This window comes from Littorina saxatilis, linkage group LG8, assembly GCF_037325665.1.
Source record: "Littorina saxatilis isolate snail1 linkage group LG8, US_GU_Lsax_2.0, whole genome shotgun sequence".
NCBI lineage: Eukaryota > Metazoa > Mollusca > Gastropoda > Littorinimorpha > Littorinidae > Littorina > Littorina saxatilis.
In genome coordinates, this window is record NC_090252.1 from 68,909,650 (window position 1) to 68,928,606 (window position 18,957).

The 18,957-nt window shown below is 43.6% G+C and overlaps 3 protein-coding genes across 3 annotated transcripts in view; 2 read left to right on the forward strand and 1 right to left on the reverse strand.

The window, feature by feature from the left end:
* LOC138974831 (uncharacterized) overlaps positions 1-18,957 on the reverse strand; it is a 128,200-nt gene that overhangs the window by 105,313 nt on the left and 3,930 nt on the right. The window lies entirely within an intron of this gene.
* On the forward strand, positions 45-7,640 carry LOC138974425 (uncharacterized). The gene is made up of 8 exons (XM_070347140.1): positions 45-161; positions 686-745; positions 1,605-1,811; positions 2,625-2,741; positions 3,764-3,895; positions 5,108-5,215; positions 6,842-7,054; positions 7,594-7,640. The coding sequence occupies exons 1-8, from the start codon at positions 89-91 to the stop codon at positions 7,638-7,640; spliced, it is 957 nt and encodes a 318-aa protein (XP_070203241.1). The 5' UTR covers positions 45-88.
* On the forward strand, positions 8,204-16,613 carry LOC138972466 (uncharacterized). Its single transcript, XM_070345105.1, has 4 exons — positions 8,204-8,431; positions 9,805-9,888; positions 15,063-15,201; positions 15,804-16,613. Exons 1-4 carry the CDS (start codon positions 8,257-8,259, stop codon positions 16,237-16,239), a joined length of 834 nt encoding a protein of 277 aa, XP_070201206.1. The 5' UTR covers positions 8,204-8,256; the 3' UTR covers positions 16,240-16,613.

Below are 18,957 nucleotides of genomic sequence, written 5' to 3' on the forward strand. Positions count from 1 at the left end.
ACCTCTGACGATAACAAAACATGACGTAGTATTCTAGACAAAGGACTCCTTGCGTTATCTGAAATGGATTCCAAGTAAAAATGATGATATGGACATATTTCTTCTCCTTATCCTTTTAGCTGAGGTGACATATTGCCAAAAGCTTCCGAGATCTACCACAGGTAAGCTTTGAAGCTCGTTGGCATTGGTCTGCAGTGGAATGAATAGTTTGAAGAAAATCTTTAGATATGATAGACGTTCAGTCAGCGCGAAATTCACTAACGTTCGAACATATGAAAAGAACAGAAAAAGAGGAACACTAGCAAGAACAAGAGTAGTTCAAGAAGGCTTAGAAAAAGAACGACATGGAGGAAAAAGGGGAAAAGGAGGTGGGATGTGGGCACGAGTAGTGTGTGTGTGTGTGTGTGTGTGTGTGTGTATGTGTGTTTTGCGCATGTGTGTGTGTGTGTGTGTGTGTGTGTGTGTGTGTGTGTGTGTGTGTTGTGTGTGTGTGTGTTTTGCGCATGTGTGTGTGTGCGTGTGTGAGTGTGTGTGTGTGTGTGTGTGTGTGTTTGTATGTGTGCGTGCGTGTGTGCTTGTGTCTTGAAAGAGGTAGAGTCTTCTATTGGGGGGGGGGGGGGATGTTTCTCTTAAACAATTATAAAGCATTCACGTAATCTGATTTATCTTTATGTTTACCCTACAGTATCCCTCTGCACGTGCAGGGACGCCTGTAACGCTACTGTGGCTTCTGGTCAAAACTGGGGTATTGATTTGTGTATCTATCACAATGTCTGTATACCTGTCGCGCGGTCTGTCTGTCTGTCTTTGTGTCTGTCTGTCTGTCTTTGTGTCTGTCTGTCTTTGTGTCTGTCTGTCTTTGTGTCTGTCTGTCTTTGTGTCTGTCTGTCTTTGTGTCTGTCTGTCTTTGTGTCTGTCTGTCTTTGTGTCTGTCTTTGTGTCTGTCTGTCTGTCTTTGTGTCTGTCTGTCTGTCTGTCTGTCTTTGTGTCTGTCTTTCTGATTGTTGCGCTGTTTTTTCTGTTTGGTGCGATGTCAACGTTCCATTGTGTGTGTATGATCCCCCCTCCCCCCACCTTACTGCTTGATTTAAGATTCTCTGCTCTGCGTGAGATGGACAGAGAGAGAGAGAGAGAGAGAGAGAGAGAGAGAGAGAGAGAGAGAGAGAGATAGAGAGAGAGAGAGAGAGAGAGAGAGAGAGAGAGAGAGAGAGAGAGAGAGAGAATGACTATGACTATGGCTATGACAATGACAATTCTTAATTTTACGAGGGTAACAGAGAGAGAGAGAGAGAGAGAGAGAGAGAGAGAGAGAGAGAGAGAGAGGGAGAGAGAGAGAGAGAGAGAGAGAGAGAGAGAGAGAGAGAGAGAGAGAGAGGGGGGGAGAGAGAGAGAGAGAGAGAGAGAGAGAGAGAGAGAGAGAGAGAGAGAGAGAGGGGGAGGGGGGGGGGGGGCAGTGTGTGTTTACACATCATCATCTTTATGAACGACACTGATATAAGCATTATTTGAAACGTATTATTTACACGATTAAGAATTTCCCATGCCTTTGTTTCATTTTAATATCGCTTTCGTTGACTTCGTTTCTTGTCTTGCTGTTATCCCAGAGGACGTTGCGTTCAGGAAACAAGTTGAAGTGAGCTCGAGGTTTGCAGATCAATCGATCGAGCCAAGTGAGATCTGTGATCTGACGACCGGAACACAAGCCAACCCATGGCAGAGTCACGCGGCGGACCCGACTCCCTGGCTCCTCCTCGACCTGCAGGCAGAGTACACGATCGGCAAGCTGGTGCTCACCAGGAGGAACTCGCAAGGTACATGTTAGATATAAGATGAGTTGTTATTTATTTTATTTTGTTTACAGTGCAAATATGTTCAAATTAAGAAAGCTATCAAATGAAAACGCCGATTAGTTTTCAACTTCAGTACGACCACTCAATCTTCTAAGAACGTCAAGTCTAGTTTGGAACAAACATGTGACGTCATCTTGAAAGGCGAAACGCGTTACGTGCCCTTGCTGCGTTCTATTTTGAGCATGATAAAGCTTCCGCCTTCAAGCTTTTGCTTTTCTATATTTTGTAATTATCTTCCCCCCCCCCACCCCCTTCTCTGACTCTCTTTCACTTTCTCTCACTCTGTATCCCTCTCTATCTTTATATGTCGGTCTTTTTGTGGAACTCCCTTTCTCCCTTTGCATGTCTGCCTACCCCTATGTCTGTTAGTCTCTTTGTCTGTGTTCCTGTGTCCCTCTCTCTCCCCCTTTACCCCCCCTCCCTTTCTCTTCCTCTTTGTGGCCCTGTCAATACGGAAGGTGAGAGAGAAGCGGACGTATATCAGTGCATTATATCGACTGAATGATTAGTCACGCTTCAACGTTCTTCTTTGATATGCTGATTGTTTTCTTATGGTAAAGGTCATGTCGATGAAATGGACGTCAACATGAACTGGCAGGCGAATGTTGATGTCATTTTGAGACACAGACAATGCTACATAGCTTGCTGTGTGATAGCAGGTTTACACGAAGTGTGGTTTTTTCCAGTTATAAAATGCGAGTTTAAGCCAGCTTTACAATAGTCAGAAAGCAACAAAAACAAAAAAAAAGTCTTCTTGTTGTGTGGCGTGTGCAGTTGATGACGCCCAAGCAATCCAATCGACGACCATCGCCTTGGACGGTCAGCGGTGTTACGCCTTCCCGGACTACCCAGCGGCTGGGGGAAAGGGCACGGGAGACTGGACCAACAATTGTATGTAGAACATGTTCTAAGTGTCCGCAGGGTCATTCAGTATTCAAGAAGACCATGTGCTGACATCCCAAATAACAAAAACAACAAAATCTTGAATAAATGTATTGATTTATATTAAATAAAGGCAAACATGTATATGAATACCCGTATTACTCAATAGTTAAAAGTGCAATGCCCTGGGCACAGTAGTCAATTACTCAAGGCACTGTATAACCCCAGCGAAGGACACACACACACACACACGCACACACACACCCACACACATACACACACACACACACACACACACACACACACACACACACACACACACACACACACACACACACACAGAGAGGCCCGACATTGTTTTCTGGTTTTAAAAAAGGAGGTATCCTCCACCACCAAATGTTATTTGGTCATTCCATATTGGAGGGAGAGAGAGAGAGAGAGAGAGAGAGAGAGAGAGAGAGAGAGAGAGAGAGAGAAAGAGAGAGAGAGAGAGAGAGAGAGAGAGAGAGAGAGAGAGAGAGAGAGAGAGAGAGAGAGAGAGAGAGAGAGAGAGAGAGAGAGGGGGGTATTAAAAGGTTTTTTTCAACCAGCCCTCGCCCAGAGAGGGGACTAATCTAATCACATATTTACACGGATATTAACGTAGAAAAAAAGGTAGAGAAAATCAACAACATATGAACATGTACACATTACATAGTATACACGCATACAAAGCGTCGTATATGTAACGTAGTGAAAACAATGTTGAATACACATGCATGAGTAAATGTGTTATTAAAGCTTTGAGTGTTTTTGTGTGGATATAATGAACACTGATGCTTTGGACAAATGAAAATTGAGAGAGAGAGAGAGAGAGAGAGAGAGAGAGAGAGAGAGAGAGAGAGAGAGAGAGAGAGAGAGGGGGAGACAGAGAAACAGAGAGACAGAGAGAGAGGGAGAGAAAGACAAAGGGAGAGAGAGAGAGAGAGAGAGAGAGAGAGAGAGAGAGAGAGAATGTGTGTTTAATTTCAGTTAAACGTGTTCGTTTGCAGACATTTACTACCTGACGTGCCACACACCCATAAGGGGACGCTATTTGCGTATCTACAAACACAATCCAGTCAAAGACGCAACAAGTCAACAGCGCCACAAGTTCTTCCTACTGAGCACGATTCAGGTTCCAGGTAAACAACGGACGTGCCAACATACGCTTACCCATATTTATCCCATGACTTGCCTCTCTGCCTCTGTTAGCTGAGGAGGTGATTAGTCTGCGTATTACATGGGTGTGTTCATGATAATCGGGGGACTACTTTTATTTATTTATTAAGGAGATTTCTATAGCGTATAACTAAAAGCATCGTTGGTAACCAGTAGTAGTAGTAAACTTGATATCGGGCAAAAGCTCACCGTGTAGGGATCAAGGCGGGTAACTCTCGAACAATCTAATCTAATCGTGGATCAATTTCAGCAGCACAGTCTATAAACGTGAAAACGTTGTTTGCAGTGTCCATTTAAAATGTGCGTACTGTCTTTCTGTCCTTCTATATTCCATAGTATTGTTTATTACAAAGTAAGCCGTAAGTGTTGATGATAAACGTGTGAGACTGTTGCATGACTGACATAACCCTCGCCAGTAACGTATTTACTGTGCCGCTATCTCGACTAGGTTGTAGTGCTTGTATCATTCGGAGGTATGAGCTATTGACTGCCATAATTCGCCTACTTTTAGTGTGCATAACGACATTTAAAACTGTCTACTACTGTCTAAAACTGTAAAACTATTTTACATTTTAGGTGTTTTGACAATAACCCAAGACGACAGCAGTTGTAATCTTGATATACCCGGTACCTCATTACTGAGAGTGTGTGTGTGTGTGTAAAGCTTAAGCTTTCAAACTGTGCACACGTCAATTCAATGCAATACAACTGTAATATCTGAATGCAACAAACAGAAAGATGTCTTTGTTGGTGGGACCTCCCAAGTTGAAACAAGTATGGCTGAGCCTCACCGAGTATCAGGATCATTGCTGGGTAGTGGTCTGGTCATAAAAAGGGAGAGAACAAAAATCGTCAAAGTTGTTGACTCACCTGATAGATAGATAGATAGATAGATAGATAGATAGATAGATAGATAGAATTAGATAGATAGATTGGTAGGTAGATATAAGATAGATAGTTAGATATGTAGATGGATAGATCGATTTGTAGGTAGATATACATGTTATCGATAATAGATTCATAGCTAGATGGATGGATGGATGGATGGATGGGGTGATGAATGGATGGACAGGTGGATGGATGGCGAGAGATATAGAGAGATTATAACAAAACATGTGATTTGCAAAATACATACTATGTATTATAATTCCTTCCATCTGTTCAAATATCCCTAGTGTGCAAGCCCAACTATTATGGAACAGACGAGTCCTCGTGTAAGCAGTGTCCCGGCACAAACAACTGTGGATACAGCTGTGATAACTACTATGGATGTAAAACACTAGGTAAGTGAGGGCCATTCAGTCTATTAACAGAATCAGAGTATCAAGGAAGTGTGATGCTTGCTGACTTAGCGGTCCTGCATTGACTTTTCCATGCACGGGGTTCACGCATTCACTCGCTCAAACATACATGCCTTCACACTCAGGCACACACGATCACGCACAAGCACACGGGATGGTGACAACACGTCCGCACTCGAACAAGACGCTCGGCACAAAACGAATAAACATTTCACACATTTCGCAACATGAATCAAATCATCCATCATCATGCACGTCCTCGTATGTTGTAACACAATACCTCTCGTCACACAGAACAACACACAGTTCGGCACTCAACTAACACAATACCTCTCGTCACACAGAACAACACACAGTTCGGCACTCAACTGACACAATACCTCTCGTCACACAGAACAACACACAGTTCGGCACTCAACTAACACAATACCTCTCGTCACACAGAACAACACACAGTTCGGCACTCAACTGACACAATACCTCTCGTCACACAGAACAACACACAGTTCGGCACTCAACTAACACAATACCTCTCGTCACACAGAACAACACACAGTTCGGCACTCAACTAACACAATACCTCTCGTCACACAGAACAACACACAGTTCGGCACTCAACTGACACAATACCTCTCGTCACACAGAACAACACACAGTTCGGCACTCAACTGACACAATACCTCTCGTCACACAGAACAACACACAGTTCGGCACTCAACTAACACAATACCTCTCGTCACACAGAACAACACACAGTTCGGCACTCAACTGACACAATACCTCTCGTCACACAGAACAACACACAGTTCGGCACTCAACTGACACAATACCTCTCGTCACACAGAACAACACACAGTTCGGCACTCAACTAACACAATACCTCTCGTCACACAGAACAACACACAGTTCGGCACTCAACTAACACAATACCTCTCGTCACACAGAACAACACACAGTTCGGCACTCAACTAACACAATACCTCTCGTCACACAGAACAACACACAGTTCGGCACTCAACTGACACAATACCTCTCGTCACACAGAACAACACACAGTTCGGCACTCAACTAACACAATACCTCTCGTCACACAGAACAACACACAGTTCGGCACTCAACTAACACAATACCTCTCGTCACACAGAACAACACACAGTTCGGCACTCAACTAACACAATACCTCTCGTCACACACAACAGCACACAGTTCGGCACTCAACTAACACAATACCTCTCGTCACACACAACAACACACAGTTCGGCACTCAACTAACACAAACAGCAAAGAGTTGGCAATCAACATTGATGGTTTCAGTGTTGCACAATGCACAGTAAACAGTCCCTTCACTCATCGTTAAGAGTTGGCAATCAACATTGATGGTTTCAGTGTTGCACAATGCACAGTAAACAGTCCCTTCACTCATCGTTAAGAGTTGGCAATCAACATTGATGGTTTCAGTGTTGCACAATGCACAGTAAACAGTCCCTTCACTCATCGTTAAGAGTTGGCAGTCAACATTGATGGTTTCAGTGTTGCACAATGCACAGTAAACAGTCCCTTCACTCATCGTTACCACAAAGAGTTTGCAGTCAACATTGGTGGTTCCAGTTTTGCACAATGTTGCGATGAGGAAGAACGCGACCCAGAGCTCCAAACTCTCAGGCGGGCCGTCTTTTGCTGTGGATGGGATCATGGACTTTCCGCATGCAGAAAGCTGCACCGCTATGGACACGACCAGCAGCGTGAGCTGGTGGCAAGTGGACCTGGCTAACGTCTTCATGGTCTACTACGTCACTGTGACCAGCTGCGAGTATTGCAGTGGTCAGCGTCTTTTTAGAGTTTTTATCATATGCATTATGTGGTTAGTGTCATCTCAATGTTTCTATCATAGAAATAATGTGTTAAGTGCCATCTCAATGCAATGTTTTTATCCTAAAAATAATGTGGTAAATATGTGTTTAGTGTTTCCATCCCAGAAATACACAGAACCACATTATCTGAACATAGCTCAGTTCCAAAACACACGTTGCCACTTATACTGCAGAAATGCGATCATGGCGATGGGGCTCAAGCTCCGATACATGTGCATATTTTCGAAAGAAAAGGATGTCATGTGAAGTCGACACAAAGTGTGTATTGAAGCTCATTTGTTTAACTCTGACGCCAGCTTCATGTTTTTCAACTTATCCCCGACTTTTAAAAATAAAATCCGACAGTGGTGAGTGGTTGTTCAGTGTCAGCTTTCACTTTAGTCTGCGTCCTGTCCTGTCAATATATCAGGATATGAGTGTTTTACTTGTTATAACTTTTGTCAAGCGATACAGAGTTGTAATAGTGAGGTGTTGTGGATGTTCTTGCAGCTATATCTTTCACAATGTACACATTTCAGGGGTTTATAGACCTCTAGATATAAAATGTCAAGGTCAAATTGAGATCATGAAATGTCAAGGTCAAATTGAGATCATGAAATGTCAAGGTCAAATTGAGATCATGAAATGTCAAGGTCAAATTGAGATCATGGTGTGGTAAAATAATCAAACGCTATCAATAACTTTCTACATGTGTAAAGCTAGAGCTCTATAGAACTTGTAGGGTTTAATGCGTTTAAAGCCTTGGCATAATTATGGTTGACCCTCGTCAAATTTCAAAGTCATGGTGAGGTCAAGATTGGCTAGCTCTGAAGAGAGAAAACTGACATGTTCTTGCTACTTATTGTAGGTTCAGATGGCCCCCAACCATATCACACGCTTTGTTGACTCTGGCATTACTAGTTGAAGGTTAACAAACACTTTGCACACTTCCAGTAGTTGGTGTCCTCTGGGCATGACTCAAGTCTGATTGACCCTCTTCAAATTCCAAGGTTATCAAGTTAACGTCAACATATTTATAAGCAAATGTCTAAATAATATCAACTATAACGAGGGTGAGTTGTCTGATGATCCACTCTTCTTGTTCTTCTTTCAGGAGACAAACTGAAAAGTTTTCAGGTGTACGTCAGCGAGCAGCCATACTCTCCGACCAACATGTCCGTGGCGCAGCAGTGTGCCAGTATCAGCAAGTTGGATGGCTTCGGCAAAGGTCTGACAATCAACATTACCTGTGGAGCGTACCTCGAGGGTCAGTTTGTCTTCGTGGTGGCCGAGCAACCTTATTCCTTGGAATTCTGTGAGGTGCAGGTGTTCGCTCACGAAGTGGAAGGTAAGGCAACTGGGGCATTATCGGGGATGGGCACATATATTTTGCCTGTTGCAGATTCGAGATTTTTTTTTAAAAATTGGGGGGGGGGGGCAGTCACTTGGTAAAAGTGGATAAAAGCTGCAAAAGAGTGGCATGAATTCGCTCTATTAATTTGCTGCAAACTTCGCCTGCCGTCGAGGTGTTGGGAAAAAGCAGTTAGGCCTCAGCTCTGAGAATAACGGTGTCATACGATTTTGCAAAATTGTAACCAAGGAAAATCGCAAGCAGTTTGGTCGGACTGTAATTCAGTTTTGGACATTTTTTCTAGCAACATTGCTTGGAGAAAATTGGAATCAACAATACCAGCGTGACTTATTCTAAAGAATGACACTTTAAATGCTGTCAGATGATACAGTCTTTACCTAACAAAATACCGGAAAGCCAGGTTTGTCAGTGGGTGCTGAACAGGACGGTATAGGCACCACCCACCCTCTACGTTCGCAATGCCCACCCACTCCCTTAAAAATGTCATTGTCAAAGTTCTGAGGTTTCAAATGAAATTGCGTCACTCAATGTACGTCGTATATAATTATACATATCTTTACGTCATTACCTTTCTGTCGGGCGGCGATTCTAAATATCTCTCTCTCTCTCTCGGTCTCTCGGTCTCAGTCTTGGTCTCTCTCTCTCTCTCTCTCTCTCTCTCTCTCTCTCTCTCTCTCTCTCTCTCTCTCTCTCTCTCTCTCTCTCTCTCTCTCTCTCTTTTTTTTTTTTTTTTAAATTCTTCATATTTGTTCTTTGTTTCATGTGTGTATTATAGTAGGGACTAGCTGTAAGAAAGGACCATATGGACCTGTTTTGTGGAATTCTCTCCCGGAATCAGTTCGAGTCCCAACAAGTCTCAATACTTTCAAAAAGCACCTCTCATTACATTTAATGTCAAATTACGAAAAGTCACAGTGATGGAAGACTTCATTTTGATTATTTTCATATTGATCATATCTGTCCATAAAGCATCAGTGTTTCATAACGCAATAATGTATGTATAGCCCACAACATGTATATAGTCATGTGAATAATTTGTCTGCCTTTTTTTATTTTTTTTTTACTGTAATGCTTATCTTTTGTAATTGTTTTACGTTTGTATATATATATATATATATGTATTTAAGATTAAAATAGTCCCTCTCTGGGCGAGGGCTGGTTGAAAAGAAGCTCGTTTATATTGCTTATGCCACAACCCTCGTAATATAAAATTTGATTTGATTTGATTCGATCTCTCTCTCTGTCTCTCTGTCTCTCTGTCTCTCTCTCTCTCTCTCTCTCTCTCTCTCTCTCTCTCTCTCTCTCTCTCTCTCTCACATTATGTTTTTGGTTTGTTTGTTTTGCTGCAGTGTTGCAGCTCAACCAAGGCTGCAAGTATTTGACTCCTGTAAGAAGATGTGCCGATGACCTAGCGTGTCACGACAAAGTCTGTAGTATGTATACGACTTGATTCATGCGATCTGGCAATGTGCTTTTCTTTCTGTTTCTCCTACACAACCTTTTTATATCTTTCCAAAAGTGTTCTGCTTTTTCTAGTCCCAGAGTCAAGGTCGAACCGAGAAGAAATGACACAAGTGATCAATTGCCACAAACTTACCAAGGTAGTCTTTGCTTGAATCTTGCTGACTTTAACCTCTCAATATTGGAGATAGCTGGTCCTCAGTCATCTATTGGCGAGGAACCCTAACTGATTAGTAAGGTGAACAATCACAGGGCTTTTTATTCAAGGGCACGTTAACGGTGCCGTGCTTGTCAATCCCTTGTGCACGGAGGCTCTTGGGCTTTTACTCATGCCTCAGGTATATATATATTTGAAATTATACCAACTGTAATTGACTTTCTTGCAAGGAGTTGAACCGCGCATTTTTGAGTCACTTGAGAAAATGTGACTCTATGTAATCGGTCAGTGTTAGTCTGTCCGGCCGGCCGTCCGGCCGGCCGGCCGTCCGTAGACACCACCTTAACGTTGGACTTTTCTCGGAAACTATCAAAGCGATCGGGCTCATATTTTGTTTAGTCGTGACCTCCAATGACCTCTACACTTTAACGATGGTTTCGTTGACCTTTGACCTTTTTCAAGGTCACAGGTCAGCGTCAAAGGAAAAATTAGACATTTTATATCTTTGACAAAGTTCATCGGATGTGATTGAAACTTTGTAGGATTATTCTTTACATCAAAGTATTTACATCTGTAGCCTTTTACGAACGTTATCAGAAAAACAAGGGAGATAACTAGCCTTTTCTGTTCGGCAACACACAACTTAACGTTGGGCTTTTCTCGGAAACTATAAAAGTGACCGGGCTCAAATTTTATGTGAACGTGACTCATTGTGTTGTGAATAGCAATTTCTTCCTGTCCATCTGATGCCTCATATAATATTCAGAACTGCGAAAGTGACTCGATCGAGCGTTTGCTCTTCTTGTTGTTATTGTCGCGATTGTAGGTACGGGCAGGAATTATGCCCAAACCATACATGGGAGTATATTAGTTTCGAGTAAAGAGTTAATTTCAAAACATTATGTTTTATTATGGACTAGCAATCATATGGCTTTTGGCTCCATTTTGACATACTCCACACATACTTTTGCCCTGGAACGTGATACCGGTAATGTTGATTACATTTTAAACGTATTTGTGTAGTTATATGTGGGATAGCTGTGTAAATACTGTGATTGTTTATATCGTAACTTGCGAAAAAAAATCGTTGTTTTAACAGTGCTCTGACCGGAGCAACCGTTGTTGTTTTTCATCGCAAAACAGCACGGTTGTAAGTTGAACAATGTTAAAGCAATGCTCGTGTTGGCAGACCCACATTGACACTGATAAAAAAAATGTAAGGAGTACAATTTGAGATTTTTTGTTTGGGGGGGGGGGTGGAGGGGAATTTGGTGGGAGGGGGTTAGATTTCACTGTTGCGTGAGCGAACGAATGCTGAAGATGCCTTGTAGACGGATTTGGGAAATAAATCTGTCGGATTTGAATGGGTTGTAAAAAAGAGTGAAACTAAGTGAGCCAAACTGTGAGCATGTGCTCCTTGACCACGCTCAAAGACACACCCCTCGCTAGTGGCTGGCTCATAATGTCACATAGACACACCCCTCGCCAGTGGCTGGCTCATAATGTCACATAGACACACCCCTCGCTAGTGGCTGGCTCATAATGTCACATAGACACACCCCTCGCCAGTGGCTGGCTCATAATGTCACATAGAGATGTTGGACTGACTAAAAACAGGAGTATTCACTCTTTACGGCACACCCCTCGCCAGTGGCTGGCTCATAATGTCACATAGAGATGTTGGACTGACTAAAAACAGGAGTATTCACGCTTTACGGCACACCCCTCGCCAGTGGCTGGCTCATACTGTCACATAGAGATGTTGGACTGACTAAAAACAGGAGTATTCACGCTTTACGGCACACCCCTCGCCAGTGGCTGGCTCATAATATCACATAGAGATGTTGGACTGACTAAAAACTGGAGTATTCACTCTTTACGGCACACCCCTCGCCAGTGGCTGGCTCATAATGTCACATAGAGATGTTGGACTGACTAAAAACTGGAGTATTGACTCTTTACGACACACCCCTCGCTAGTGGCTGGCTCATAATGTCACCTAGAGATGTTGGTCTGACTAAACACAGGAGTATTCACTCTTTACGGCACACCCCTCGCCAGTGGCTGGTTCATAATATCACATAGAGATGTTGGACTGACTAAAAACAGGAGTATTCACGCTTACGGCTCACCCCTCGCCAGTGGCTGGCTCATAATGTCACCTAGAGATGTTGGTCTGACTAAACACAGGAGTATTCACTCTTTACGGCTCACCCCTCGCTAGTGGCTGGCTCATAATATCACATAGAGATGTTGGACTGACTAAAAACAGGAATATTCACGCTTTACGACACACCCCTCGCTAGTGGCTGGCTCATAATGTCACATAGAGATGTTGGACTGACTAAAAACAGGAATATTCACGCTTTACGACACACCCCTCGCTAGTGGCTAGCTCATAATGTCACATAGAGATGTTGGACTGACTAAACACAGGAGTATTGACTCTTTACGACACACCCCTCGCTAGTGGCTGGCTCATAATGTCACCTAGAGATGTTGGACTGACTAAAAACAGGAGTATTCACGCTTTACGGCTCGCCCCTCGCTAGTGGCTGGCTCATAATATCACATAGAGATGTTGGACTGACTAAAAACAGGAGTATTCACGCTTTACGGCTCACCCCTCGCTAGTGGCTGGCTCATAATGTCACCTATAGATGTTGGTCTGACTAAACACAGGAGTATTCACTCTTTACGGCACACCCCTCGCCAGTGGCTGGTTCATAATATCACAAAGAGATGTTTGACTGACTAAAAACAGGAGTATTCACGCTTTACGGCTCACCCCTCGCCAGTGGCTGCCTCATAATGTCACATAGAGATGTTGGTCTGACTAAACACAGGAGTATTCACTCTTTACGGCTCACCCCTCGCTAGTGGCTGGCTCATAATGTCACAAAGAGATGTTGGACTGACTAAAAACAGGAATATTCACGCTTTACGACACACCCCTCGCTAGTGGCTGGCTCATAATGTCACATAGAGATGTTGGACTGACTAAAAACAGGAATATTCACGCTTTACGACACACCCCTCGCTAGTGGCTGGCTCATAATGTCACATAGAGATGTTGGACTGACTGAACACAGGAGTATTGACTCTTTACGACACACCCCTCGCTAGTGGCTGGCTCATAATGTCACCTAGAGATGTTGGTCTGACTAAACACAGGAGTATTCACGCTTTACGGCTCACCCCTCGCTAGTGGCTGGCTCATAATGTCACATAGAGATGTTGGACTGACTAAAAACAGGAGTATTCACGCTTTACGGCTCACCCCTCGCTAGTGGCTGGCTCATAATGTCACCTAGAGATGTTGGTCTGACTAAACACAGGAGTATTCACTCTTTACGGCACACCCCTCGCCAGTGGCTGGTTCATAATATCACATAGAGATGTTGGACTGACTAAAAACAGGAGTATTCACGCTTTACGGCTCACCCCTCGCCAGTGGCTGGCTCATAATGTCACCTAGAGATGTTGGTCTGACTAAACACAGGAGTATTCACTCTTTACGTCTCACCCCTCGCTAGTGGCTGGCTCATAATGTCACATAGAGATGTTGGACTGACTAAAAACAGGAATATTCACGCTTTACGACACACCCCTCGCTAGTGGCTGGCTCATAATGTCACATAGAGATGTTGGACTGACTAAAAACAGGAATATTCACGCTTTACGACACACCCCTCGCTAGTGGCTGGCTCATAATGTCACCTAGAGATGTTGGTCTGACTAAAAACAGGAGTATTGACGCTTTACGACACACCCCTCGCTAGTGGCTGGCTCATAATGTCACATAGAGATGTTGGACTGACTGAACACAGGAGTATTGACTCTTTACGACACACCCCTCGCTAGTGGCTGGCTCATAATGTCACCTAGAGATGTTGGTCTGACTAAAAACAGGAGTATTCACGCTTTACGGCACACCCCTCGCTAGTGGCTGGCTCATAATGTCACATAGAGATGTTGGACTGACTAAACACAGGAGTATTCACTCTTTACGGCTCACCCCTCGCTAGTGGCTGGCTCATAATGTCACAAAGAGATGTTTGACTGACTAAACACAGGAGTATTCACTCTTTACGGCACACCCCTCGCTAGTGGCTGGCTCATAATGTCACCTAGAGATGTTGGTCTGACTAAACACAGGAGTATTCACGCTTTACGGCACACCCCTCGGCAGTGGCTGGCTCATAATATCACATAGAGATGTTGAACTGACTAAAAACAGGAGTATTCACGCTTTACGGCACACCCCTCGCCAGTGGCTGGCTCATACTGTCACATAGAGATGTTGAACTGACTAAAAACAGGAGTATTCACGCTTTACGGCACACCCCTCGCCAGTGGCTGGCTCATAATGTCACAAAGAGATGTTGGACTGACTAAAACAGGAATATTCACGCTTTACGGCACACCCCTCGCCAGTGGCTGGCTCATAATGTCACCTAGAGATGTTGGACTGACTAAAAACAGGAGTATTCACGCTTTACGGCTCGCCCCTCGCTAGTGGCTGGCTCATAATGTCACATAGAGATGTTGGACTGACTAAAAACAGGAGTATTCACGCTTTACGGCTCACCCCTCGCTAGTGGCTGGCTCATAATGTCACATAGAGATGTTGGACTGACTAAACACAGGAGTATTCACGCTTTACGGCACACCCCTCGGCAGTGGCTGGCTCATAATGTCACATAGAGATGTTGGTCTGACTAAAAACAGGAGTATTCACTCTTTACAACCCACACACACCTGACTTAGTAATTCCCGAACATCCTCTTGTGAATGCTGCGGTTGTCAGTGAGCTGCTCAGAATATAACAATGCAAGAATGTGTGGTGCCTGCTCTAAAAGCTGACGATATATTGGTACTTTTAAGAGCTCTAGAGTTAGTTAGGCAGCTGTTGCTTTTCGGGTCGAGCGGACAATAATAGGCCAAATCAGAACCCCAAAAGAGCTCTATCTCTGTGTACCGTTTCAGAGGCTGGCATAGATGGACAGCTAATGTGTCCGAGTCGATGGTACAACAACACGCCAGTGACCTTGAGATGTGAGGTCAACAAGACCAGCGAATCAACACGATGCGGCTACCAGACTTTGAACCGCACCTATTTCACACTGTGAGATATGTTTCATGCTTTGTAGATTCAGTCAAGGGATGACTCATTGTTTTGACAAGAGCAGGGTTTGTCTCCCGATGTATGTGTGTGTGTCAGGGTGTCTGTCTGTATGTGTGTGAAAGGCTTTTCTCAAAATCTACTGGACGGATTGTTATGACAGTTGGTACATACACTTTTGAGAGCATGTGCTTGAAATGATTGCTCATAACCTCTGTAAATGATTGTTCATAACCTCTGTAAATGATTGTTCATAACCTCTGTAAATGATTGTTCATAACCTCTGTAAATGATTGTTCATAACCTCTGTAAATGATTGTTCATAACCTCTGTAAATGATTGTTCATAACCTCTGTAAATGATTGTTCATGACCTCTGTAAATGAACCCCTATCTTAAGACACCTGCCTTTGTAAGACCTGGTTTCCCCAGATGGTTTGATGCCTCAAAAGCCGGGCTCCACAGCACCAATTCAGTGTAGTTGGTTGGTTCTTATTGTTTAGTGTCTCTTCAGCAGTTAATGCTATTCAAACCCGATGCACGTTTCATTCCTTGTTCCATTCACAACAACTAAGACATATATCTTTCCTAACACATGGTCTGCAGGCAGGGAAAACCTGGTCACAGTTCCGAGTGCGTCATTGTGGATGATGGCTTCACCGACTGTCGCACCACAAGCACCCAGCCGGGACCTGTCGGTTCGTGCTGGTGTGAACAAAACAGCACTCACTACAGCTTTGTCTATCGCTTGACGGCTATCGCGGGGAAACATGACGGGTTCTGGTACTGCCGGAAGCAATGCGTAACAACAGACTTTATCTTTGGTCTGCACATGAAATACCACGTCGAGTGTCTCGGCGTTAGGGTGATCGATAACGGTATGTATGTTCATTTTGTCTTCCATTCACAGCTGTTCCAAGGGATTCATGTTTTCCTCCTTAGCTGCAGGCAGACTGAGCTATTTTTAGCATCCTTTCCACCACCGCTCTACACAGCAATGCTGGCCATGCACATTATCAACAGTAATTGTGTTTACGGATGACAGACACACTTAGAGGGTCATTCATATTTAGGGTTTTTATAATTTCCGGAACTAATGACTTCCATGACATGGAAAGAATCATACGTCACATCTTATATGTGCCTAGAATTGTACATGGGATAAGAATCACGTGTCCTTACACCTACATCAATGCCGAGTATCTGCAGTGTGGCTGCTTACCGTACATAAATGACTTCTTTCAAACTTTGAAGTTTGCAGTTTGCTTTTGATGTCGTTCAGAAAAGAAAAAAACAAACGATAAGAAAGAAGCAAAACATCGTGATTAATGAATTATTCTACAAAGGAAATGACCGGCACGGTTGGCCTAGTGGTAAGGCGTCCGCCTCGTGATCGGGAGGTCGTGGGTTCGAACCCCGGCCGGGTCATACCTAAGACTTTAAAATTAGCAATCTAGTGGCTGCTCCGCCTGGCGTCTGGCATGATGGGGTTAGTGCTAGGACTGGTTGGTCCGGTGTCAGAATAATGTGACTGGGTGAGACATGAAGCCTGCGCTGCGACTTCTGTCTTGTGTGTGGCGCACGTTATATGTCAAAGCAGCACCGCCCTGATATGGCCCTTCGTGGTCGGCTGGGCGTTAAGCAAACAAACAAACAAACAAAGAAACAAACAAATACAAAGGAATGAGCCAGACGGTTGAATGTGGGTATTTGACCAGGCGGACAAAGATCCTTTTACCGAGCACACACCGGGAAATATCTGCAGGGGTACGGGTATACATGATCTGTCGGGAAGGTGGGGAGGGGGGGGGAGCAGGAGACTTACAGATCGTCTAATGGTAATTGGGATTAGTTTATTAGTTTTTCGCTTGTAGTGACTGTAAAATACACAGTACAGAGATGTTTCCTATATGTAATGACAGAAGACTATTTTTTTCTACTCACACAATCATACCATATAGCTGTAAGTGGTCTTTCCTGTTCTAAGTTTGACACTGACCGCATGAGACACTGGGTCTTCAAAGACTTGGTCTGATAAAGGGAAGTAATTACGGCATCGCTCTATATTATTGGATTACTGATTATGCTTTGTTGGTTGAGACCAACGTTGGAAGATTTAGACTTGACTATCCGTGAGCGTTGTCTGCTTGATTCAGACTATTTTGTAGCGTTCTTTTATGTAAGGGGGTAGGTGGTTAGCAGACTGCATATGCACAGTACAGAATAATGTCGTGCATTGAAAAGTCGGAAAGTTCTTAATTCTTGATATAAATTGTTTAGAATGTTGTTATCTATGTAAACACTCAACATGTTGTGATCAACGTTTTCAACTGTATCGCTATTACTCATTAAATCGGGACCACTTGAGGCAGTGTTCTGGCGTTTTGGGTTAGTTGTTATTATCACGAATTTGGTTTTCTTCGGGTTAAGAGACATACTTATGTTTAAATCCAGTCGATTCTGTTAAACGTTCCTTGGGTTGCTTGTGAGATAAGTTTGTGTTGCTGGGGTGGATTTTAGTGTCATCTGCAAAACAAGTCACACCAACGCTGAATATGAAGGAGTAGGTAATTAACATATAGAGCAGAGGTCATAATTAGGAAACAAATCTGTTCGGAAGTGCAGTCATTTCAGAGGTGTCTGAAACAATAAACAAACACAAATGAAGTATAACATCGAGCTTATACAGGCCTGAACATGGCGAGTATTGTACTCTACAAACATGTAACTGGCAAGTAGAAATGTTCATCTACTCGCCAAAGGCGAGTAAAGTTGCCGAAAGAAATTGTTGGTTTGGCTAGTAAAGTTAGACCTATGGCTAGTACATTTTCAGAATCACTAGCCAAAGGGCGAGTACACCATTTGTTGGACTGTCAGCGCTGTTATACCCTGATAAGTGACTTTTTAGCAAGACTCGGTCTCAAGTGCGGGGATATAGCTCAGTTGGTAGCGCGCTGGATTTGTATTCAGTTGGCCGCTGTCAGCGTGAGTTCGATCCCAGGTTCGGCGGAAATTTATTTCAGAGTCAACTTTGTGTGCAGACTCTCTTCGGTGTCCGAACCCTCCCCCCGTGTACACTACATTGGGTGTGCACGTTAAAGATCCCACGATTGACAAAAGGGTCTTTCCTGGCAAAATTGCTTAGGCACAGTTAATAATTGTCTACCTATACCCGTGTGACTTGGAATAATAGGCCGTGAAAGGTAAATATGCGCCGAAATGGCTGCAATCTACTGGCCGTATAAAATTTCATCTCACACGGCATCACTGCAGAGCGCCTAGAACTGTACCCACGGAATATGCGCGATATAAGCGTCATTGATTGATTGATTGAAGTGCTATGATGTAGAAACATTCACTGACATCTCGTCTGTTTCATAAACCTGTGACCATATGTCTTCACCAGCAACGTCTATCACCACCTCAACCACCGAAGGTAAATATAACCAAATATGCAGCGAACAATTTTTATTAAACAACAATTTTAGTTTCGTAGAACTTGTTTCCGATGTTGCTCAATTAATTGTTGGCTTGTATTACTAATTCTATTGATAATAGAAAGGCTCACGACGATTGTCATGAACTAGGGTACTTGATCATATCAGACAAACATACCCACCGCAATCTTTTACTTAAAGGCACAGTAAGCCTCCCGTAAACCATCACAGAGCTCCCCGAGCGTCTAAATACAGTACAAGCATACTTCCATTTGAACGCTCACCGAACGGGAACATCCTGGCTGCTTTCTGTCGAGCGTGAG